The sequence below is a fragment of the Kogia breviceps genome, chromosome 1, assembly GCF_026419965.1.
Source record: "Kogia breviceps isolate mKogBre1 chromosome 1, mKogBre1 haplotype 1, whole genome shotgun sequence".
NCBI classification, from domain to species: Eukaryota; Metazoa; Chordata; class Mammalia; order Artiodactyla; family Physeteridae; genus Kogia; species Kogia breviceps.
The window spans coordinates 5,643,164-5,669,082 of record NC_081310.1 but is presented as its reverse complement, the minus strand read 5'-3'; the positions used below and the strand labels follow the sequence as shown (position 1 = coordinate 5,669,082).

At 35.2% G+C, this 25,919-nt stretch overlaps 1 protein-coding gene across 3 annotated transcripts in view; it reads right to left on the bottom strand.

Moving 5' to 3' along the window:
• KCNT2 (potassium sodium-activated channel subfamily T member 2) overlaps positions 1-25,919 on the bottom strand; it is a 377,107-nt gene that overhangs the window by 110,615 nt on the left and 240,573 nt on the right. For all 3 annotated transcript variants that reach the window (XM_059048725.2, XM_059048889.2, XM_067027514.1), the window contains exon 14: positions 13,428-13,536. In XM_059048725.2, coding sequence (XP_058904708.1) covers positions 13,428-13,536 — 109 coding nt within the window. The remainder of the gene's footprint in view (positions 1-13,427; positions 13,537-25,919) is intronic.

The window sequence follows — 25,919 nt, the reverse complement described above, 5'->3', positions numbered from 1 at the left end:
TCTTCCTCCCATGCCTTCCTCATTCCTGGACACACGGCTCAGGCATTACTCTCTCCGCTGTGAGGTGGTGTACTTCCTCCATGATATTATTAACTTGTATTAACTAATCCGTAATGCCCTGCTTCCCCGCGAAATAGGCCCCATGAGGAAAGGGATCATGTCCTGTTTACCACTGTATCCCTGAGACAAGACATCCGTTCTGACACAGAGTAACTGCTTAATAAATGTTTTGTGAAATGAACAAAGAATAACCTAACAATGTTCTTTACGCTCAGTTACTAAATGTTCTGCTTTTCTAATTATATAATTCCTTTCTCCTTCAGCAGAATCATTTTTTAGGTCTCACCAATTACTTTCCCCATGATGAATTTGCTGTTACAAGGGCGGGGGGGAAACTTCACTGAGTTTCATAATCATAAATGGATATGAAATGAACCTAACCTCAGCAGCAGGGAACAACACAAAAGATATTAAGGATAAAAAAGCAAAGAATGGAAAGCTCCGTGAAAAGCCATTTTAAAAAGACTTACCATGTGTTTACACTAATCAAATGAACATTTAGGGAAAATAGTTGGCTTGTGCACTTAATTCCTGTTAACCTCGAAGTAAACTCCAACCTGTAAAGTAGGATAGCCTGTAGTCTATTTCATACCCTTTCAAGGCTGCTCTACCATATTGACTGGTAATTAAATAGTAATCAGTTCTTCCTAGACAGGTTCAGGTACACCTTTGTTTTCAAAATAATGGCAGCTCCAGCTGTTTGTAAAGGTGTTAGTAGAAAAAGAAAGAAGGAAGAAGAGGAATATGAGATGAAAATATTCTACTAAGAAAGTAAAGGAAGTACAGAATGAAAGTGTATGCTCAGTACTTGAAAGAATCTCTTTAGATCTCTATTTGCTCTGAATCAAGGGTAATGCTGTGAAATCCATGCATCCAATACCATAGTCATGAGAGCCTTAGAAAAATGTCAGTGGGCAGCCTAGAAGGACAAGAAGCTTGTGCCTGCTCTTGTCTGCATTTTAAACCCTTAACAAAGGTCTTAGTGAGAAAAATTTTTGGGGAAAAAAAAAAAAGTAAAGTGTAAGGACAGGTGATAGAGAATTGTTTATGAGAAAACAAACAAAAAAATGTCCGATGAAGTAAATTACAACTTCCATGTTAAAATCTTCACGACCTTGTAGCCTTTAGCCATGCTCTGTCAAATCTCCATCCCTGTCCTATAATAATAACGTCTTGGGCAGATCCCACTTCTTTCAAATCATGTTCAGTTATTAAAAAACCCAATGCCATCTGAGTTGAAACTCCAATCTTCCCAGCTCAGGCTAATTCTCCCGGGAATGCTGCTGCTTGGAAGTGACTCTACCTGGTCATCAATGGCCTCTGCGAAGGTGTCTTGCAGAGACATGTGAACACACTTTGTGCGGTATGAGGGGTGGGCCTCTGGGCACCATCACTGGGAAGCAAGAAACTTTCTTCCACTCTGTCTCACCTACTTCCCAGCAACACACCCCATCCAGCCTATGGCCCCCGGCTGCTTGGGTTTCCTCACCTTGTAGGCAGGACCCTTAGATGGGGTACCACAGAGAGAGAGTGCAAATCTTTTTAAGCCATCGGCTGTGCGGCTGGAAACCCGTGCATGGGAGGGAAGGTTCTGCCATCTCTCTCTCTCAAATTCTTTTTTCTTCATGTTCAAATAATCACAGAAAACTACATACGCAGATGTCCAACTAGGGAACGAACTGCTAGTTTCCCACTTCCTGCAGATACTCCACGAGTATTAGGTCACTTTTTGGACTTCACCTCATGAGGCTGGGGGTAGGTGCAAAAACACTGTGCTGCACTCCTGGTCCCGCTCTGATCTTCTCTTGCTACAGAAAGGTGGGGAGATTAGAAAATGGGATACTTGACTCTTTTTCCTCCTCGGCTTTAGGTTATGGTCACCAATCCTGGGACAACATGAAAAGTCCCTCTCACGACCATAAAAGGCCAAACAGTGGGCAGTGACCCAATTCCTGGAAATCTCTGCCCCTTCCCCAAAATAGTTGGAATAATTCTCCCACTAATTAGCCTATGAAATTACCCAGCCCATAAAAAACCAACCACCCCATATTTCAGGGCCTCTTTCACTCTCTGAGATGGACCACATTCTGTCTATGGAACTCTGTCTCTAAATAAACCTGATTTCACGTTTAAAATTATAAATAAAGATAAAATAAAAATTTAAGAAGAGGTATGTTCGTTCTATCCTGTTTATTGTTCCCAAGTGAAAAATATCATTTGCTCCAGTTAACTTTTCAATCGTGCATAAATTAAATTTCACAACTGATTTTATTTTTCTTTCAAATGCAAGTTGCACATCCCTTGTTAACCCAAGATTACACTTTCAAGGGAAATGGTTTTTTATTGCCGGAGAGCAAATTAACTCCTATACAGTCTCCTGGGCTTCAACATGACCAAACAGTTGGAACAGGACTGTCAGCTAATTAGTGCCTGGGTCTGCGATTTGCAGAAACGTGCTTCATACAGACCTCTGAATGCAGTACAAGAATCTGATATGGTTTGGGTTTTCAAAATTTCCCCACATCAAATTTTCCCAAAAGGAGAAAATAAGAATCTAACTGGAATTTCCGGCTCCAGATACAATACCTTGAAGTCTTATTATACTGCATTCTTTGTTCCTATTTCAGGAATGTACTAAATGACCGTCCTCAGTAACGTGGCTTGCACTTTTTAAAAAACAGCATACAACCTTATTTGATGGACAACGCCCTATTTTTATGAAGATGTATGTTTGTGTAAAACTCAAACTAATAACTTGTAGAAGGTAAAATTTGATTTTTCCTTTCATATTTTCTTTGTGTATTTAAAAATGCCACCAAACTAAAGGGAAACTCAAGAAGTGTAGGCAGCATTACTGCCTTCTAGGTTGCACAATGAAATTCTTAGTGCAAATCCATCTCTTCTACAATATTATATCTGTCATTTCAAACACCTCTGCATCATAATTATTGGATTTAGTTTTGCTAGTACATTTTGTTCTCTTCAATCCTAAATAAGGCATTTAAATGTACAAAAAATGGTTAGTTTCAGATTCACCAAAATTGACGCAGATTGCCAAATTAGTTGCTTTTATATACTTATTTCATTACCAAACTAAATTATTTTCCCATCAATGGGAATAAAGAACATATTGTCACAAGGTATCTTTGGTATCAAATCCATTCTTCGAAATGTCATACGAGGCTTTACATATAACTGGAGGAAATCTTTGCCTTAGGAAAAGATGTCATTTAAATTTATACTTGCAGAGTTACAAAAGATAAAATTTCCTTATGATGCTTTATTTTAAAGATAAGAAAATCTATTTATTACCTCATTATACTAGATTAAAAGTAGATTTTAAAAGTCTAAAACAAGTGACCCAAAGGTTTTAATTTAACTGAAATTAATGTATTTTATTTAATTCCATACTCTCGTAGTTCACCACTTTAATGTCAGTTTTGTTCCAGATAATTGTTTATATTCTTTACAGGAGCCTCTCTGAAAACATACATGAATTACATTAATTCACAATGGTCCCAAGTTTTTACTTTATTTAAAAATCAAAATATTTAAATGGTATTCCAAATCCCTTTACTATTAATGTCAGGAATCTACAGTGAACACTGCAAGTAAAAGAAATGATTTTGACGAATTGTAGCCTGTGTCATTGAAAACATAATTGTAATTTATGGAGTGGAAAGGGCATATTAGAGTAGACGGAAACTTCCACGACAGATGAGGCTACAAAAGAGAGAGCTAACACAGAACTTTGGATGAACATTTATTCTTGCGGGTCTGGGGATTGAGCTGACACACAAATTGGATTATCTTACCTAGAACGAAAAGTCGTCAAGAACTCTAAGTAGAAGACGTAATAAAACTCAAGATTAAGTAATAAAACTCAAGATTAAGCTGAACTTCCCCAGCTTTTTATGGTATCAGACATCAAAATAAAAACCTGAGTCCGAACATTAAAACCATGTAAAGGATGATAATCAATTTTCAGCCACTAGATGGAACCAGAAAGCTGTTTGCCATTCTCAGGATAAGAAAAATTGCTGTGAAAGCGATGAGAGTAGAGAAATGCTATACAGCTTTCAAGCATTCTTAATAGTGAACATAAACAATGAACATAAACAGTCTCTTTTGAAAGAGATTTCAAAAAGAAATGAAATAAAGCTCCACCGTTAAATATGAAAGGCTGATTGATTGTACATGAGAGTGGCCCAAACTCACTACCCTTAAAGTTTGTTCGTTCTTAAAAAACTCTAGTGTGGTTTCCTGAAGTGCTCACTTAACTCAAGAAGCCACCTAATTATCACACACACAAATCCTAAAATTCTGTGAAGACTTTTCACCTGCTTTTTAAACTGTCAGGTGAAAAATAAATTCATCTCTCATAATGACACTGAATTCTCAGCTCTTTAATTCCATTATTAAATAAGTCATATCCTACTAACTTTAAACTGTTCTCCTTTAGCATTAATAAAAATCCATAGTGAAGGTGTACCTTCCCCCTCTCTCTCAGAACACAGCCTGCTTATGAATAAGTACCATACACTTAGCTTATGGTCAAGTGCTCCGTGCCCTTGTGCATTCGCATGGCTCTGCTGTATCTGTCACTTTAGTTGAGAACATCATAGTGAAGTCTTCAGGAAAGTTGTATTCCATAAATATTAATATTTAGGGATATAGGAGTTTCATAAGCTCCTATTGTTGTTATTCACATTTTATCATTTTGAGTATGTTTTTTGCTCTTTTAAAATTATGCGTAACTAGCAAGTTTCTTCACTGGCTGTCCATGTTGTCATTTGGTTTATTCTCAACGTATGCAAACTAATCTTACCATAGCTAAAAGCAACTACATTAATAAAATAAATCTACTAGGGGAAATTTATAATACATTCCAAACATACATAAGCCATGTTTACATTGTGTTCTGCCTTGTGGTGAATATTAGCTTTTTGTGATCAGAATGGAACGTTTTCATTTTTGCATTTCCCAAACTCCTAACACAAGTGCCTTACACTGTATGAATGCATGTGATTGTTATTGTGGGATGAATGAATGAATGACCAAACCATAACAATATTTTAACTCTATTCAGTGATATTTTTAGCATGGGACTTCATTCATAACATAAATTGACCAAAAAAAAAAAAAATGATTGCAGATTCTGGGCTTAATTTGAAGAGTTTTGAGGTATCTCAATAAAAATATGTTATCGAATTTTATTACTATGTCATTGTAGGCATTTTGTATTGACCACCATCTCTGAGGTGTGAGAGAGAATAATTATCTCACAGCAGATTCCTCACAGGGCTGTAAGTATAAAGTAGCAGTGACTATAGATACAGGTCTCTTGATTTTCCATTTTGTAAGCTGAGGATATTAGCTACTCTCCCTTCCACATATCCTCCCTACTTTTCTCTAAAATATCATTTGCTGCACCTTTTTACATTGTTGAAAAGGCAAATATCTGTATTTTGTTCCCTGGCTATAAATAAATCAATGGCTTCAGATAAAAGTGGAGAACCCATTGTACATCTTAAACTTATACGTTACATGTCAATTATAATAAAGCTGGAAAAAAAAGTACAGAGAACCCGAGTTCAGTGATTACATTATTAGGATTATTGCAACATAGTTCTTTTAAGAGTTCAGTGGAATGCTATAATTATATAAACTTCTCTGTATTCCCTGAGCAATTCAAGAGAGAATACAAAAAAAAAAAAATTCCTTACTTACTGACCACCTATTGTTCAGTATTATGGCACATTTTAATTTGATTTTTATTATAGTTTCTTTTTTATTTTCTTGGAGTTTATGATCGCCTTTTTTTTTCCAGTTGGGAGGGAAAACAGAAACTTCCTTTGCCACATCCCATTGTATATGTTGCTTTTAATCTAGTCCAGTCTCTTGTTGAGACTTGTCTGGCTTTTCCTATCTTGACCATAGCTTTTAGAAATCTTTGGTTTTAGCTATGGTACAGACATGTGACCTAGGTTCTATCAATCGGACACAAATGCGAGAATTTATTTTGGAAGTGAGCTAAATGAGGAAACAGGCAGGCGAGGGGCATCTATATTGTTGAGATGTCTGGCTGCAGAGGTAGCTGGCTCCCAGGATGTTCAGAGGTCAAAGTTCCTTATTGGGTTAGTTGTGAGGTGGGGCAGTGGGAACTGTTTGTGCATGTTGAGCCTAATTAAAGGCTAACTTTCCTGTTCTGTGAGTTATCTGTACTCCTCCATACACCTCTTTATAATCAGACTACCTCAATGAATATCCTTGTCTAAAGTTAAGAATCCTAGTCAATATTGAGATTTCTCTTCCTTTCTACAAGTTTAAGAGAATTCTTCTTCATCATTACTGCTGTATAATTTGGCAGTGTTATGTCTCTAGGTGTGGTTCTCTTTCATTCATTGTCATTCACAAGCAAGAAACCTTGTCTATTTAAAGATTTAAATCTCCCTTCTTCTGTTATAATTTCTTACATTCTATTCTCTCCATCCTTTCTGGAATTGCCACCAAATCAGATATTACCTCTTTTAGATTGATCTCATGTACTGTGAATTATTTTTCCTACATATTCTATCTCTTTCTCTTTTTTTTTAAATCTGAAATCCTCAAGATTTCTATGATGTATCTTTCAAGGTTTTTCTAATCACTCTGTTAATTTCAAAAGGTCTTTACTTTCTATTTCCCTACAATAACTCCTTTTCATATCTTCCTGGGAGTAATAATTATAATTATTTTTAGCTATTATGGATTTGTGTATTTATGTATTATGGCTTTCCCATTATTATTTAAGAGAAAATCAGATCCTCCAGAATCTTAATCAACAAATTTAAGTATTCTGAAAATTTTAAACTCTACAAAAAAAAAAAAATCCTCAGCATTTTATTCCTTTGAACAATCATTATCACCCTTTCATAATCCTTCAGTATTCTTGTGAACTATTATTTATACTTCTCTACTGTTCAAAAATACATTTGAATTTCTTTTTAATGTATTTTTGTTCTCATTTACTGTGACTCTCCTTGCTTCCAAACATTTGACTCTCCTTTCAAATGTTATAGTTTTTTGACCTTAGAAAAAATGGTTTACTAGTGAGTAGAAGACCCAACATTGCTATTATCCAAAAACAATTCCATTGTGAATAGAGATATTGTTCACTTCTAGCTGGATTTGTTCCCTTCATTTCAACCCTGCATGCTGGTTGTCAGCAAATGACAAGAGCCATATCTCAAAGTTCTGAGTATAATATATAGGGATATTAAACAGATTCCCTTGTCTGTGAATATGATTTGTTAAGTCACAGGTTACATCTTATATTACGCGAGAAGGGCTCTAACTATCTAGTCTGGGGTCTCTAAATGCCAGATTAAGAGAGTTGAACCCCAACCCCAAACTATATGCTAGCTTATAATTCAGACTAATTCATTTAGGAAAAATCTGATTGTTCCCAGTGGTAAATGTCTGACTAAACTTAATTATAGAGAAATGGTACTGTGGTGGATGAAACGGGGTAACTTGTTCTGTCTACAGAAATTCAATCAAAATGTGTCCCTTTTTTTTCTAGGAATCTTGCACCCCAGAGCCTCACTGGGGGCAGGGATTTTGTCCTGCTGTATCACCTTCTAAACATATGCTGGGATGGAGGTTTCATCAAGTTCATTTACCCACTTTCCATATTCTAGAAATTCACTGAAATCTCTTCTTTTTCACTGATAAAACTCATGACTTTTATTTATTTGCTATCATTTCAATGGAGCAGATGAGGAGAGCAGATGAAGACTATGGATCATAAACTACTTTGAACCCGGGGCCTCAATGAATCACCTTTAGTATATCCTTTACTCCAGTTACTTAACTAGTGTTTTCTGAGCATTCATGCTGTGATACACTATAGAAGGTATAAGAATGAGTAAGACATGTTCCCCACCTTAAACGAAATTAGACCCTATTATGTAGGAAAAAATAAAAGGACCATAACACATGCTCTGGCAGAACGTCATAAAATTCTATGTGAGTTTGTAGAAGGGAAAGATCACATTAAATTGGGGAGTTTAAAAATATTCTTGAGGAGATAGAATTTTCGAATTTTAGCAAAACCCTCTAGGAAGGCAGAAAAAATTCAAGGCAGAGGGAACAACGTTAAAAAAAGATGTAGAAGGCGGAAACCGCAAAGTATATTTAGGATCATGTTATTTGGAGAACACGATACATATAAGTATCATGAGAAATAAGGATATAAAAATAAATTAGTACTAGAGCATACAGGGCTTTAAATAAATAAAATGGATATACTTAAATCTAATTTGATAATGAAAGATGAGCTATTAAAGCCTTTCCAAGCAGAGGACTGTCAGACTGAGAAGTATCTGTATTTCTCAAGATATGTTTCATAGAATAATGTTCTAGCTAATCTTTCAATAGGTGTGATTAGGAAAAACATTTCTCAGGTAATCAAACAGATTTTGGACACACCTCATAAAATGTATTTCTGTGGAGATTTTCAGTACATGTTAGTTTATATAAAATAAAAATGAGTAACCTTCAGAGGTATATCGTTTCTCTTTCTTGCAATTACTCCATTCAGACCTCTAGTCTTGAAGTGTGTGTGTGCGTGTGCGTGTGTGTGTGTGTGTGCGTGTGTGCATGTGTGCGTGCGTGTGTGTGTGTGTGTGTGTGTGTGTGTTTGTGATTGGAGAAATGGAGAAAGGGTTACCAGGGATATACAATCTTTCTTAATTGCCATGATCAAAGAAGCAGCCTTCTGTGGAACCCGAAGCACTATCTGCTGTGCAATAGAGCTTTCATTATTTTTCTTTCTTATCTTCCAGGACAAACTTAATAAAGTGGCAGCCTTCGACCAGACTTCACTTTCTTATCATCTCCTTATTTGTTCACACTATCTCAAAATGAGAAAGTCTCCAACGTCCAAAATTGTTTTCTCAGAACTTCCCAGAGACCAGTGACCTACTAATTCTGTTTGCGTCTTCTCCATCTTAAACCATCTGTATTGTTAACCATCCAGTTCTTTCCAGAAATCCTTGCTCCTTTTTGTTCTGTTAGGCTATACTGTAGTTTCTGTCCTTTCCTTCCATCTGTTACCTAAGGAAAAGCCTTAAGTGGTCATTTTTCCCAAATCCCCACCATTTCTGCTTTCACCTCTGTGGTCCTGAATAGCCCTGATCTCTCCTCAGGAACCAAGAGTAGCGGTAATTTCCACGAGCAATGATACCTGCATCAGAAAGCAAATAGATCCAATACCAAACTCCTTTCTCCTGCCAAAACCACACATTTTATAGTTCTCTACTGTCAAACCTCAGTGTGTAAAGGGATTTTTCCCTTTTTTTTTTCTCCTTTACATCCATAACTCATCAGTTGCCAAGTTGTGTAAATTCTAACTTTGCAATATTTTTCTTATCAATTCTCTCTTTCCTTCCCATTGATGATCATTAAGACCAAAACTATTACCTCTTGGATGGGACTAATGAAATAAATAAATATTTTCATGAAAGTAAATGGAAAGGAAAAGAAGAAATTAAATTTTGATAGAGACAAAATGTCATCAAGATGGGCCAACTGAAGGTCTACCAACTGTTCTGATAATTTGGCGTCTCCTTGCTAAAATCATCACGGTCCACGTTTGGCAGCCTACAGTGATATCGGTCCAAAGAATAAACTTCTGTTCATCTTTCTAATGAGTTTGCCAAACAGTTCAAAATGTTAATTTCATTGGCAATAAGAAATACCTCTGCCAAGAGCACTGAGCACTTAAATGTAAATAAAGTGAGTGAGCGGGGAAAACTATGAAGGGCTAAAATACAGCGTAAACTTGAATGAACAAAAGGAGCACAGTTATTCAAAGTCACCTAAAGTTAACATCATCTAGTTGACTCACAGATCAACTAGAACAAGATGAGTATCTTAACATCTAGGAAAGGAAAATGTAAGATCATGACAGCATTAATGGGCCTTGGGAGATATTGTCCAGGGTCCCAGCTAAGTTGCTTCAGAGACTCCAAAATACAAGATATATATTTTAAAAATTAATATTCCCCATATAAAAGTACAGAGGTAGGCAATTCGTACTTAATATATGGTTTCCATCTTTCTCGCCATTATCACGGGTTAGAGGAAGAGAACTAAGAAAAGGACGAAGGTGTTTTAAGTGAGCAAATCTAATTCTAAGGCTGAATTAGGAGCTCCATTCTCAGACCTAAGGCAGGTCTGTCACTAATAGAGCTGACCTTTCTATCTCTAACTCCTGCTTCCTTTGTCTCTCTTATTTGTTCCAGAACTCATATTTATGATTTTCCTTAAATACCTATAATCTACTGAGCACTTAATTTAAAAATATATTTTTAAGTTAGACTATTTTAGGTTTTGTATTATATTTATGTCTGTGTTTGTTGGGTCTTAAAGTGTTTAGCTTGTGAATATCAACTATTTTTAGTCAAAAATCACCATTAAAAGTTCATTTATGATAATAATGAACTTATTCTCTCTCCTTTTTTAATGGGGAAATTTGAGCATTATCATAAGCTTTTTTTTCAATTAGTGGATTGATACCCTTTGCATAAAGCATTTCCTAGACTAGTCAACATTTTCCTCATTATACTACTTAATTCAGCTCCTGAGTTTGTTCTCTTATTATTCAATCAATATGTTTGAGCTCTCTGATTTCTGCTGATGCTCAAAGGCAAAATTTCAAACATATTCTGTTAATAAATGAATCTTCACTACACCTTCTTTTAATGCATAATACAGAAGATAATACAAGTTACTTTAGTCATACGATATTATTAATAAAATAGATGTTTTAAATTAAGTGGTCTGTTTGGATGACTATTCATATTCAAGTGATGGTATTTATCTGTTTAAGGATCTGAATACGTTTTTCTTCAAAGGTGATATGAAAGTGGCCAATAAACACATGAACTAATGCTCACCATTATTAGTAATCAGCAAAATGCAAATCAAAACCATGAGACAGCACTTTACATCCACTAGGACAGTTATGATGCAAAAGGCAGATGATAACAGGCATTGCTGAGGACACGAAGAAATTGGAACCGTGACACACTGCTGGTGGCAATGTAAGATGCTATAATCCCTTCAGAAAACATTCTGGCAGTTCCTAAAAAAGGCTAAATCGAGTTACCCGATGACCTGGCAATTCCACTCCTAGGTATAGACCCAAAGAAATTAAAGCACATGTCCACACAAGAATCTTTACATTAATATTAAGACCTGCCTTATTCACGGTGTCATAAACAACCCAAATATCCATCGGCTGATGAATAGAAAAGTAAAATGAAATATATCCATACAATGGAAAATTATTCAGTTATAAAAAGGAATGAAGTAGTGATGCATATTACAATATGGATGAACTTTAAAAACATTATGGCAAGTGAAAGAAGCCCGTCCAAAAAACAAAAAAAGCACATATTGTATGATTCCATTTATATGCAATATGCAATGTCCAGCATAGGAAAATCTATAGAGACAGGGTAAGATTAGTCTATGGTTGAAAGAGTTTGGATACAATGTGGACGGCTGCAAAAAGGTAAAGAATTTCTTTATGGGATGATGAAAATATTAGGAGTTAGCAGCGATAGTTGCACAGTTCTATGAATCTACTAAAAATATTACACTGTATACTTTAATGTGTTAATTATATGGTATGTGAACTATATCTCAATAAAGCTGCTATAAAGAGAGTTAGTTTGGTGGACTAAGGCATTTATTGTGTCACTTAACTGGGAAATAATTTTGCAGGTTAATCTTACTTATGAGAAATCCTTAATTATATGGTTAACAATGTATTCAACAACATCACTTTCATTTTTAATATGACAAAATTCATTAGAGTATATTAGGAAAAGTCCTATTTTAAGTGTCGCTGAAATTCTTTATAAATTTATGTTAAGTGCAATTTGTTCACCAGGCAATATTGTGTGCCAATAAATAATATTTACTAGGAGCTGGAAAATGTAATTTAACTGATCTATAAATACTAAGGTGTGTTAGTCGTGATGGGCCTCATTTTATCATTTGTGCAAGAGAGAAGCTGGGCTAGATATTCCGCTCTAAAGCTGTATGATTCTATGACAAAGATGGATGGCAAAATAATGAAGCCATGTGATACGTTCTATGAACATCCAATTAATTGGTGACAAAACAGCTTTCAGTATTTTAAGTAATTCCATCAAAATGCTAAGTACGTCCATCAAAGAAAATCAATTTCATTCATGATCCAGTTACAGCCTTTCCACTGCAAATCTTAAAGGCTTACACATTTATAGAATAGAAACATTTATATTCAGAACTCTGAGAAAATTGCTCCTGGGAAAATCTTTCTGTCCCAATAGAACAGAGACATAATTAGAGGTAAGAGAGCAAAATCTACTTAAAATACCAGAGGGCATTTACTATTTTTCAATTAGCAATTTCCTCTGTCCAGTATTAAACCCCAGGAAAGAATTTTCCTTTTCCTTGACTTATTTGACTTGGCACTTCACTTAAATAACTATCAAGTAACTCACTAAATTTAAATTTTCATAACTACAAGCACCATGGTGGAATTTCCTTAGAAAATCAACGTTTTGTCTAAAATACCAAGTAAGGAATATGAAAAGTATGAAATGCAGTGCAACATTTGTCTCTTTAAATAAGGGCAGTGACTATGTTCGCTGATTGTATTTTACTTGATTATGCAAGTCAAAAACAACCTCTATATTTTATGAAACTCTATCAAAATAAACAAATAGGAAAAAATGTTTTGATGATATAATTTCCCTCAGTACCCTGAAATTCATATTAAACATTATTTCTTTTATACTACATTAGCTGATTTTATCAACTATTTTGTTATTCTATAATAATTGTAAAATTTTAATTTTGAGCTCATTTGTAAACATATAGCTTTTAGATAAAAACTTACCTCAGAAACAGAAAAAAAACTGGCTTTAAGGCCATACAGTAATGACTGCTGTCATGCTGTTTTTACAAGTTTTATTTGCGAATTATTAATCTTGAAAATAGAAACAATGCCTTAATCCTAGGCCTTACAAGTGATGACGACATAAAATTTAGGATGAAACAAATTATGTCAAGATTAGTTAGAAAAGACAGCAAATCACTGTCAATTTCCTATATGCCTTGGACCCTATAACAGGTTTGTATTTGTCTGCCTGTCTCTCTACCTATCTATCTATCTATCTGCCAGATGATGGTAATTCACACAAATACAAGTATAGGTACATAAATAGCTGCATACCTAGGCTTACTACTGTATTTCTAAATCACATAACTGCACTTATATTGTTTATAATTTAAAATGCATTATCTTAAAGAAAGAATATACTTACTGCCCTCTAGAGGTATGAACCAGTAGTGTAATAAGTGTAGATGTTGCTGGGCATATACAGTTTAAAGCTAACATGGCGTATTTAAACTCTTCTTCACAAACAACATGATCTGTTTGAAATAAAATAGGTAAATTAGAATAATTTACCTTGGGAGAGTAGTATTTTAAAATAATATGAAAAATAAAACAATGAATAAAATTACAAAACTTTCCATATAAACACTTGTTTTAGAGAGGTTTTCACATGTGCAAATTTATCCCCAGGAAAAATGATTCATAAGAGAGAGTACTAGACCATGAGGTAAGTTATTGAGGTTTGGAGGATCTGGCCCCAGACCTTTCTTTAATAAAATTGACAGCCTTTGGCAAAATGTTTATTTTTCCTGTGCCTCATCTGTACAAGGAGGTAACATGCAGGTAGGTTAGAGGTACAGTCTGGATACTAAACCACAGACTATATATAAAGTCTCCTTTACTTCTGATAATTCTATGATATGAAATACAATAGTACTGATTTATAACATAATTTATTTATCAACTTCAAAGTCAACATAAAGACTTAGAAAGTGATTATTAAAAAATGTGGCAGATAATATTTGCACAACATACAAGTAATAGATTTTTTATAATCAAAACAACCGTAATTACCAATCACTAGAAATTAATTCTGAAATAAATATAAATTTAAATTATACTTTAACCTCAGGACCTAGGTCAAAAATTCAAAAGATGATAGAGTCCAGTCAGAAAAGATAATAAATGGCATAAAAAGAAATTCAATGACATAAAAACAATAGAGTGTTAGAAAAGATGGCACTTAAGGGGGTGCAGGTCATATGAAAGGGGGGTGATGCTACTCAGCCCAAGTATATTATTTTCATGCAAGAATGAGGGCCCGGATGCCATAGACACAATTTTCCACAGAAATCATATTTTAGAGAAGCAATTAAAGTTTGGTTGGGAAAAAGGCTGTTTGTTTGGGGAAAAAAAACTTCCCTTTCAAGTAAACTACTATAGCTGATATTGGAAATAAAGACTGTTTAAAGTTCTAAGAAAATAAATATTCTTAGGCAGAAAATAGCAGTTTTAGCTAAATTAAGAAATAGAAGGTTGAATAGGTGAGTCGGATCTGTAAAATGAATACATACACCATACAATTTATGAAGAAACAAGATTACTTGGGAAATGGTTCATCAGATGCTCCAGATAAATAATAACATTACTCCAATTTGTATAACGTGAGTTAGCATATGAGAGAGCCTATTATTTTTTTTTATTTTTCCTTCATTTCCTATTCATTTTTTTGCTTTCACATTTTATGGAAGAAATTGTATGCTATGGTTACATATCAGGATCTACTCTTAAAAAAAATCAAGAATCTGCTAACAATGTCGCTTTCTTTGTTTCTCTTTCCTCTTTTTTTGCTTGTCAAATATAATGATAATTTTTAAGGAAAATCTCAAAAATACATAACCATGATACTTAATATTTTGCAGGAAGGCAGGTAGATTCAAAATCCAATTTTGAATGTGGAAAAGTATATAAAAATATTTGCAAAATAACAGTGACTTAAACCACTATTTCGATATTTCTCAAAATAATTTTTGAGTGTGTATGCCCTATCTATGAAAATAAAGTAACAAAACTGCTAAATGAAGAGTGTTATTACTTTAGAATCATATGATTGCCATACATATGGGGTTCATAAATTTGAAACCAAAAATTGAACATATGATTTAAGAAAAATGTTTACATGTATTATGACATGAGATAGACTACCAGAAAATTTAGAAGGTCTGTTTACCATATATGCAAAACCACATGCAATTATTAACTTTCCCTTGGTTTAATGTACAAACCGTATTTCTTCTAGTAGGGGACCATGAGAAAATGTGATAGTTCTGTGATAGTTGAAAAATATTCCATCTTATTTCCCTTCAGTGGTTAAAAAGTAAAAAACTGGGTCCCCTTCCTTCCCTTTTCCTCACTTAATGTGTTCATCTGTGTTTGGTTGGGGATGGTTGACGGAAGATCATGTTGCACTGGCTAATTTTTCAAAAACTATACTAATCTGTGGGAAATGGAAAGAAGGGAAAGATTAGTAAATTTTAGGTAGTAATTTTTATTTCTGTATATGCTTTTTTCTACAAGTAAGTAAAGTTTTTACAGTGTTTATTAGCCTATCAAGCAATGTACATATTACTGGAGGCTATTTTACACATAAATACAAAGTAGGTTCTGCACTATTTTAGTAAATACTGAATTATTTAGAAAGACAACCACTGTATAAATTGAGAAACTTTATTTTGTTTATTATTGTATGTGAGTCATTAATACAAATTTAAGATATGATCATTAATAATAAGTATGTGCCTGCTACTGTCAGTGTCAGTAGTGGGCACGTACTTATTGGTGCAAGCAATTGTCTGTCTTGCATTGTCTTTTTTTGGTTATTCATACCTGGGCATTTACATATTGAAATATACGCTTCCTTACTATTATTTCCCTTCTCTTTCTCCTTCATATTACAATTAGGACATTATATTAATTATTTAAAATGTATTCATATAGATATTTACATTTACTCTGAATTTCATTCCAGGATAGTAAAGGAAGTGTTACAAAATATTTATCATAAAAAAGAGGTAGTGGATCAGATAGGTTGAAAATAATCGTCTTAGATTAATGAGTTAATTGTATATAATGTTGGGATTCCTTGTTAGATAATAAGAAAAATCAGCACTCTTTTTATAAAGAAAACATCTATGTAATCAGTAAGATGATTGGCACAGGGAAAGGAATATGATACAATAATATTCTTCATTTGCATAAATTACAGAAACCCAGTCTGCAAAACAGAATTGAATATATCTCTAGATCTCTCCTCTCAGGTCCAAATCTATCCCTCCTCCTCAGATATTTTTTGAATACTCATCACTATCCACTAACTTGAATTAAAAACCTGACATTCTTTATTCTTTCATCCTACTTTGCCCCTCATTTCCCAATGTCATATGACTGCCAAGGTTTATTGACTGAGTATACCACTAAAGTCCTCTGTCTCTCTCTCATTTCCCTACCCCCATTCCCACTCACACTACTTACTACAGGCTTCTGATCCTTGTCCATACTCTTAAGGGCCACCTATCAGCTTTTAGAATTATTTTTTTTCAAATTTTGGAAAGACAATATGCTTCATCTCGCAAACCCTATGTAATATGTGTAAGGAGCAACCTATGCTTATGTCTATTATTTCTGCAGCTAATGTGGGAATACTCATACTAATTTTAGGAATAAACCTATCTAAAGAGGCAAAAGACCTGTATGCAGAGAACTATAAGATACTGATGAAGGAAATCAAAGATGACACAAACAGATGGAGAGATATCCCATATTCTTGGATTGGAAGAATCAACATTGTGAAAATGACTCTACCACCCAAAGCAAACGACAGAGTCAATGCAATCCCTATCAAATTACCAATGGCATTTTTCACAGAACTAGAGCCAAAAATTGTACAATTTGTATGGAAACACAAAAGACCTCGATTATCAAAAGCAATCTTGAGAAAAAAAATGGAGCTGGAGGAATCAGGCTCCTTGACTTCAGATTATACTACACAGCTACAGTAATCAAGACACAAAAACAGAAAGATCAATGGAACAGGATAGAAAGCCCAGAGATAAACCCATGCAACTATGGTCCCGTAATCTATGATGAAGGAAGCCAGAATATACTATGGAGCCAAAGACGGCCTCTTCAATAAGTGGTGCTGGGAAAACTGGACAGCTACATGTAAAAGAATGAAGTTAGAACACTCCCTAACACCGTACACAAAAATAAACTCAAAACGGATTAAAGACCTAAATTTAAGGACAGACACTGTAAAACTCTTAGAGGAAAACATAGGCAGAACACTCTTTGACATAAATCGCAGCAAGATCTTTTTTTGACCCACTTCCCAAGGTAATGAGAATAAAAATAAACAAGTGAAACCTAATGAAACTTAAAATCTTTTGCAGAGCAAAGGAAACCATAAACAGAGGAAAAGACAACCCTCAGAATGGGAGAAAATATTTGCAAACGAAGCAACTCACAAAGGATTAATCTCCAAAATGTACAAATAGCTCGTGCAACTCAATATCAAAAAAATAAACAACCCAATCAAAAAAATGGGTGGAAGACCTAAATAGACATTTCGCCAAAGAAGACATACAGATGGCCAGCAAACATATGAAAAGACATTCAACATCACTAATTATTAGAGAAATGCAAATCAAAACTACAATAAGGTATCACTTCACACTGGTCAGAATTGCCATCATCAAAAATTCTACAAAAAATAATCTCTGGAGAGGGTGTGGAGAAAAGGGAACCCTCATGAATTTTTGGTGGGAATGTAAATTGATACAGCCACTATGGAGATTCCTTAAAAAATTTAAAATAGAACTACCATATGACCCAGCAATCCCACTCCTGGGCATATACCCAGAGAAAACCATAATTCAAAATGACACATGCACCTCAATGTTCATTGCAGCACTGTTTACAATAGGCAGGACATGGAAGCAAACTAGGTGTCCATTAACAGATGAATGGATAAAGAAGAAGTGGTACATATATACAATGGACTATTACTCAGCCATAAAAGGAAATGAAATTGAGTTATTTGTAGTGAGGTGGATGGAGCTAGAGTCTGTCATACAGAGTGAAGTAAGTCAGAAAGAGAAAAAAAAATACTGTAGGCTAACACATATATATGGAATCTAAAAAAAAAAAAAAAATGGTTATGAAGAACTTAGGGGCAGGACAGGAATAAAGACACAGACATAGAGAATGGACTTGAGGACACGGGGAGGGAGAAGGGTAAGTTGGGACGAAGTGAGAGAGTGGCATGGACTTATATATACTACCAAATATAAAATAGATAGCTAGCAGCCACATAGCACAGGGAGATCAGCTCGGTGCTTTGTGACCACCTAGAGGGGTGGGATAGGGAGAATGGGAGGGAGATGCAAGAGGAAGGAAATATAGGGACATATGTATATGTATAGCTGATTCACTTTGTTATAAAGCAGAAACTAACACACCATTGTAAAGCAATTATACTCCAATAAAGATGTTAAAAAATAAATAAAATTAAAAATTTTAAAAAGATGTGGTACATATATATAATGGAATATTACTCATCCATAAAAAGGAACAAAACTGGGTCATTTGTAGAGACATGGCTGGACCCAGAGGCTGTCAAACAGAGTGAAGTAAGTCAGAAACAGAAAAACGAATATCCTATATTAATGCATATATGTGGAATCTGAAAAAATTGGTATAGATGATCTTGTTTACAAAGCAGACATAAAGACACAGACGTAGAGAACAAATGTATGGATACCAAGGGGGAAAGGGGGGAGTTGGAGGAATTGGGAGATTGGGGTTGACATATATACACTATTGATACTCTGTATAAAATAGGTAACTAATGAGAACCTACTGTATAGCACAGGGAACTCTATTCAGTTCTCTGTGGTGACCTAAATGAGAAGGAAATCCAAAAAAGAGGGGATATATGTATACGTACAGCTGATTCACTTTGCTGTACAGTATAAACTAACACAATTTTGTAAAGCAACTATACCCCCAAAAATTTTTAAAAATAATTAAGTTCAGTGCGGGGATTGCTACCAAATAATTTCAGGTCAGGTCAGATTTTTACACCAACACAAAGACTAAAATATTTTCTTTTTCAGAATTTTCTGGATTGGGGATTACAGCTAAGGGATGCAGGACCTTTATTCAAACTCTGATAATCTCTCACCAGGGGTAACAAAACAGCTTCTGAATTGCTCTTCCTGTTCTCCAATTCTTCAGCATCCCACTATCACCCTTCTAAAACTGTGCTGGCCAATACAGTTGCCTCAGCCAAAGAAAGGAATGAAATAATGCCATTTACAGCAACATGCATAGACCCAGAGATTACCATACTAAGTGAAGTAAGCCAAAGACAAATATCATATAATACTGCTTATATGTGGAAGCTAAAATAAGAATGACACAAATGAACTTACATACAAAACTGAAGTAGACCCACAGACATAAAAAACAAACATGATAATCAAAGGGGAAAGCAGGGGGAGGGATAAACTAGGAGTTTAGGGATTAACCTATACACACTACTGTATGTAAAACAGATAACCAACAAGGACCCACTGTATAGCACAGGGAACTCTACTGAATATTCTCCAATAACCTATAAGGGAAAAGAATCTGAGAAAAAATAGATATATACGTATGAATAACTGAATCACTTTGCTGTACACCTGAAATGAACACATTGTAAATCAACTATACTTCAATAAAATAATTAACTAATTAATTACATAAAATAAAAATGAAACTGTGCTGGCCAATACAGTTGTCTCTGCTACATTTGGCTATTTACATTTAAATAAACTAAAATTAAACAGAAATTAAAGTTCAATAATAATTAAGTTCTCAATAATACTTGTGACTACTGGCTAGGTATTAGACAAGGCAAATACAGAACATTTCCATTAACAACAATAACTAGAGAGTGCTGTTTGATCTGCCAAATGAATTAAAGACCTTTCATAAATCCTAAAGCTTATAGTACATATTTCGAATCCCTTAAAATGTCATTCCTATATTGTCAGATTTTGGGTAATCTTACTAACATGATATATCACTCTTTTCATGCCTCTTCTCAGCCATATTGCTACTAAAATTGCTCATCTATAATAACAGGAAAAAGGGTAGAATATATGGGCATTCTACCTTCAGGTTGGTGGGTAGATGTGTAGGCAGACGTTTACTAAAATTTTGTTTTTCTTCCAATCATTCTACTTTCTTAGTAAATAGGTGGAAATGATGATTAGGGAAGAGGTTGGAGGTGAGAGAAAAAGCATGGTATCACTGTTTAAGAGAGTGGGAGAAGAGCAGAATTGCGGGACAGAATGATTGTCTGGCAACCTCTAGACCCCTACAAATTAGTGATCACGAATTGAATGGAGGAATAGCCTGCAGATCATCTTTTGTTTGGTTTCCTCTGGCCACGTTCAAATGCATGGAGGTAAACACCTAGAAGGCAGAGAGTTGTTCGCTAGAGTTGATTTCTGACAAACAAGTCTAACTAGTGGAAGGTCAACAAACTAGGCTGAATTGGAATTATGGGTTCTAAAGGTGTGCCATGGGATGCAAACAGGTTAAGAAGGGAAGACAGGACCAACAGGTGAAAACTTGGTCGAATCAACAAATCGCAAGTCCCAGTGTAGTCAAAAGATTGTGGGAGCTCTGTATTAGAGGACATGAACTAGAAAGATAGGGGGTGGTGGTCACAGAGGTGGGGACTAGGAATAGCCATGATAGAAGGCTCACATTTACGTGATCTAGGGAATACGCCTCCGGAAGTGGGTGCAGAGATAAGACGCAGGCAAGAACACTGAAAGAAGGGAAATCACCGAAACACAAGCCTAGGGCACTGAAAGAAGCATTTTCCTGGCTATCCATACCATTAACCATTCTGACCAAGCAGTGTGGAAAAGAGGGACAGTGAGTTAGGAGATTGGGCAGTTTTTCAGCTCATTTTTTTTCATCAGCTACTTACATTTCCTTTTGGGGACATTTCAAGCCACAAACTGCCAATTTTTATCAAGTGATTTTCAAATTAAAAACTGGCCATCATCAAAAAATCTACAAACAATAAATGCTGGAGAGAGTGTGGAGAAAAGGCAACCTTCCTACACTACTGATGGGAATTTAAATTGGTGCAGCCACTGTGGAGAATAGTATGGAGATTCCTTAAAAAACTAAAAACAGAGCTTACCATATGATTGATCCAGCAATCCCACTCCTGGACGTATACCCAGAGAAAACCATAATTCAAAAAGATACACGCACCACAATGTTCACTGCAGCGCTATTTACAATAGCCAGGTCATGGAAGCAACCTAAATGTTCATTGATGGAGGAATGGATAAAGAAGATGTGGTATATATATATATATATATATATATATATATATATATATATATATATATATATATATATATACAATGGAATATTACTCAGCCATAAAAAAGAACAAATATGGGTCATTTGTAGAGACATGGATGGACCTAGAGACTGTCATACTGAGTGAAGTAAGTCAGACACAGAAAGCCAAATATCATATATCACTTGTTTGTGGAATCTACAAAAAAAGGGTACAAATGAACTTATTTACAAAACAGAAGTAGAGGCACAGATGCAGAAAACAAACTTATAGTTACCACGGGATAAGGTGGGGGGGATAAACTGGGAGATTGGGATTGACCTATACACACTACTGTATAAAAAATAGATAACCAACAAGGACCTACTGTACAGCACAGGGAACTCTACTCAATACTCTGTAATGGCCTATATGGGAAAAGAATCTAGAAAAAAAAAAAAAAGAGTGGATCTATGCATAACTGATTCACTTTGCTGTACACCTGAAACTAACAACCCCGTAAATCAACTATACTACAATATTTTTTTAAAAAAAAGAAGACTAAATTATATAAAATTCAAGTACTATAGAGATGCATAATGTAGAATTATATCTGTGACAGAAATTGCTATCTTTCCCTATTATCCATTTTCCCCTCTGAACGCAGAAACTGCCTGTCGATGGAGACACGTATGGGAGAGGTATAAGAAAGAGCAAGAATACTAACGTGGGTGACAGCACCTTGCTGATTTTAGTCAGGTGTACAGAGACAGGTGATCTGGGGCAAAAACTGATCTCTCTGCAAGCAGAGAGAGAAGGGAATATTGCTTGAAGCCAGAAACCTAGGAGTCCAGGAATCCGGACAGTTGCAGAACCAAAACAGTGAACTGTACCCTAAATCGCAGGAGATGACACTGTCTTTCAGAATCTTTATCAGCGACCTCCTTTTAAGACTTTTCAGCCAGATCAATAAAGCTGGACCGAATGTGGGGATCAGATAAAGGTGCTGTGCTGCCTTCCCACCCAATAAACCTATTGTTTCAGATGATGCCAAGGTAGTTGCCATGACAACCAAGAGGGTGATATGGACACGGCAACAAAAGCCAGTAAAGATAGCAAGTGCAAGAAAGTTCTTAGAAAAGAACTTTGAGCACAATTATTGACACATAGAAAGGACTGGAGGAAATCTGTTCTAATTTCAACATTCTCTGTAGCCACAGAAGATAGTGACCAAGGATCTATGCTTATGAATAGACAAAGGAGTTATTTTCTAAGAGCAGGATGGGTGTCTAATCAAAAAAATTACTGCAAGGTCTCTGCAATTCATGTCCCACAGGATTTCTCCATTCCTGTGGAACAATGTCTGCTGTGTGTCTCCCCTTCTTTTTCCAAAACCCACTGTTTTATCACAGCTATCTTGCTCTGCTATTATATACGCATATGGGGTGGGGGAGAGGTAACTCACTCACTTATTGGTGTGTTCATAGGATCCACAGCCAGCAATGACTTTGCATGATCGAGATATCCTGCATTTTGAGTTGGATTCAGCAACTGAGGCGACTTTGGGGTATTTTTCATAATAATGAATGAGTATCTTAATGTATAAGGGAAAAACACTGTACATGGATACTTGGGTGGACAAAAAGATTTGAACTGTGGCCGAAACTACTCTCACCCCATATCCATTCTCTCCTTCTTCCTTTTAGTAAGAGGCTTCATTTCCCCTTACCCATCCCCAAGGTTTACCTGGGTGCGTGCCTGTGCAGGGAGAAATGACATGTCTCAACTCCTCTTTTAGTTAAATATGGTTACTAGCCTAGGTTTTGTAAACTTCTGGATCGATATTTTGTAGACAAAACCACTTCCCCTACACACTGTCCCTTTTCCTGGAGAGACCACATATGTGGCAAAAGTCCAGTTTTGATTATGCAGACAAAGATTACTCCTTAGCAATGATCAAATCTGTCCATGTTTTCTTTCTAATTTCCTCCCTTGTTGAAGAAAGCATTTCCTCTTTCGAAATCTCGTATTTTCTTCTCGTCCCTGTAAAGTTGCTGTTTTGGCTCAGCTCTTCCTCTTGGGTTGCTTGCCATCAGAGCATAAGCACATGAGAGCAAATGGTGTCACCCCCAAGTGTGCCAGGCCACAGGCAAGGTCCTGATCCCTCAGGGCCTAACTTGCCTTATCTTTAAAACTGTGAATTATAATAATATTTACCTCATAGGGTTTTCTGCGGAGAAAAGTAGATAATGAATATAAAATGCTCATCAGAATTCTAAACACGTACTATTTATCACCACAATCCTGCATTATTAAAAATAAAAAGATAGATTTCAATAAGCCATCTTGAAATAATGTCAATAATACAGTTTTAAAATTTAAGTAGCGGGCTTCCCTGGTGGCGCAGTGGTTGAGAATCCGCCTGCCGATGCAGGAGACACGGGTTCGTGCCCTGGTCCGGGAAGATCCCACATGCCGCGGAGCAACTAAGCCCGTGAGCCATGGCCGCTGAGCCTGTGCGTCCGGAGCCTGTGCTCCGCAACGGGAGAGGCCACAACAGTGAGAGGCCCGCATAACGGAAAAAAAAAAAAAAAAAAAAAAAAAAAAAATTTAAGTAGCAAAACAGTACAATAGAGCTCCATTGATAAAAAAGTTGACTTCTGCATATATGTTCATGTGTGCATACATATGACTGAATAAGCATGAAAAATTGTAAGAATGGGAATCAAAATCTTAATAGTATCTACCTTAAGGAATGGGAAACAGTTTTCAAGGGCTACAACTTTTGAAATAGCAGGATTATGTGAGATTTGTGGTTTCTGTTTTATTGCTATTTTAATTATTTTTGATTTAAAAGCTCTTCAGATAAGCAATTATAACTAAAGCTACAAATTTATAGATAGATACGATCAAATCTATTTTCAAGGCCCTTTTACTTTATGGAAAATCAATTTGTTAATTACATTTTAACAAGTCAGAATATTTTTTTTTAAGTCTGCCTCACAGTATTTTTTGAGCTTGTCTATGATTTAAAGTACTGGAAGCTTCTTACATGCAGTTGCTAGGTAACAGCTCTTCAGAAAGCAGTAAGCAACAGTGGACAGTGCATGAAACCAATCTAGTCCTGGATTTTGATTTACAGAAATCAAATATCCTTTGGAGAAAGAGCTTTTAAAGAGAAACACGAAACAGGGTAAATTTTTAAAATTGAATGCTATTTGTTTTTATTTTACAGGGAAAGAGTTTATTACATAGAACGACTGAACAAATCGCATTATAAAGCTCTCACACAGCCTTCGCTTATTAGACTCTGTTTATAAGCATGAGTGGGTTGATTGCCATGAAAATTGCTTCTTTTTCTTCGAGGAGAATAATCTCTAACAATCGGGTTTTATTTTGATCCTGTTGCTTTAATCAATAAAATACCAGTCAGAGTGTGTGTGTTTGTACACGAGCAGACATCATACTCCTGCCAATTCTAGGACTGTGAGCCATTCAATGGCTAAGAATAGGTTTAAGTAAAGCTTTAAAAGTCATTTAGTTTCACAAGATCTAAATACAAGATGCTTATTAAATATACAGAGTTCAACCCAGTTTGACGTTGGCAACGTTCTATAAACAGATGTATTTCACTTCAGTAATATTGAGTATAAAACACATTTGTGTGTGTTTCTAATTGCTTGAATCCTTATGTTGATGCTGTAATTTCTTTAATGTATGATACTAATTAAGTGCTCAAGGGGAAATCATTTCCTGTATCCTAGAGAAAAACAGTTTTAATTTTAATAATCTCCCTTTTTTTTAAACATGTCATAGAAACAGCAGTCTTAATATTTTTTGAAAAATTGCTGACCTCAGAACTCCATTTATTTAGGTACTAATGGAAAGTATTCATTTCTCACTAGGTCGTGATAGTAATTGATGTCATGAGAGTTCATGATATAGTTATTGAATTGCCTTAATATAATAATACTAATCCCAAATAGGATTTCAACTTTTATGCTAAATGGTACATATATATGTATGTATATGTATGCATGTGTGTTATTAAACCTCACAAAAGTTTTATGATATATATTGTGTTAAAGTTTTCAGATAAGCAATTAGATGTTCAGAGAGGTCAAGTTACTTGCCTAAATCCATTATTAACTTAAATTCACACAGCCTATAAAGAACTCTACAAAAGCTATACAAGTCTAAAATTGATTAACCAAGCACACTACAATAAGTGAATCTTCTAGTGGTTTTTCTCTCCCTTAAACTTACTTTAAAGCTTACTACTTGCTACCAGATGGACAAGTGGTTCAAACAACCACTTAACTGAACTGAAACAATACAAACACCATGCTTCCCCAAACCCCATCATTTAATGAGGGAGTTTGGAAGGAATGTGGCCACGTCTGACCTTGAAATCAATTTCACTGCTTTTCAATCACACACACCCCAAAATCATAGCTGGACTAAAATGATTTGAGTCACTGATTCAAAGGGATTTTGAAAGATCTC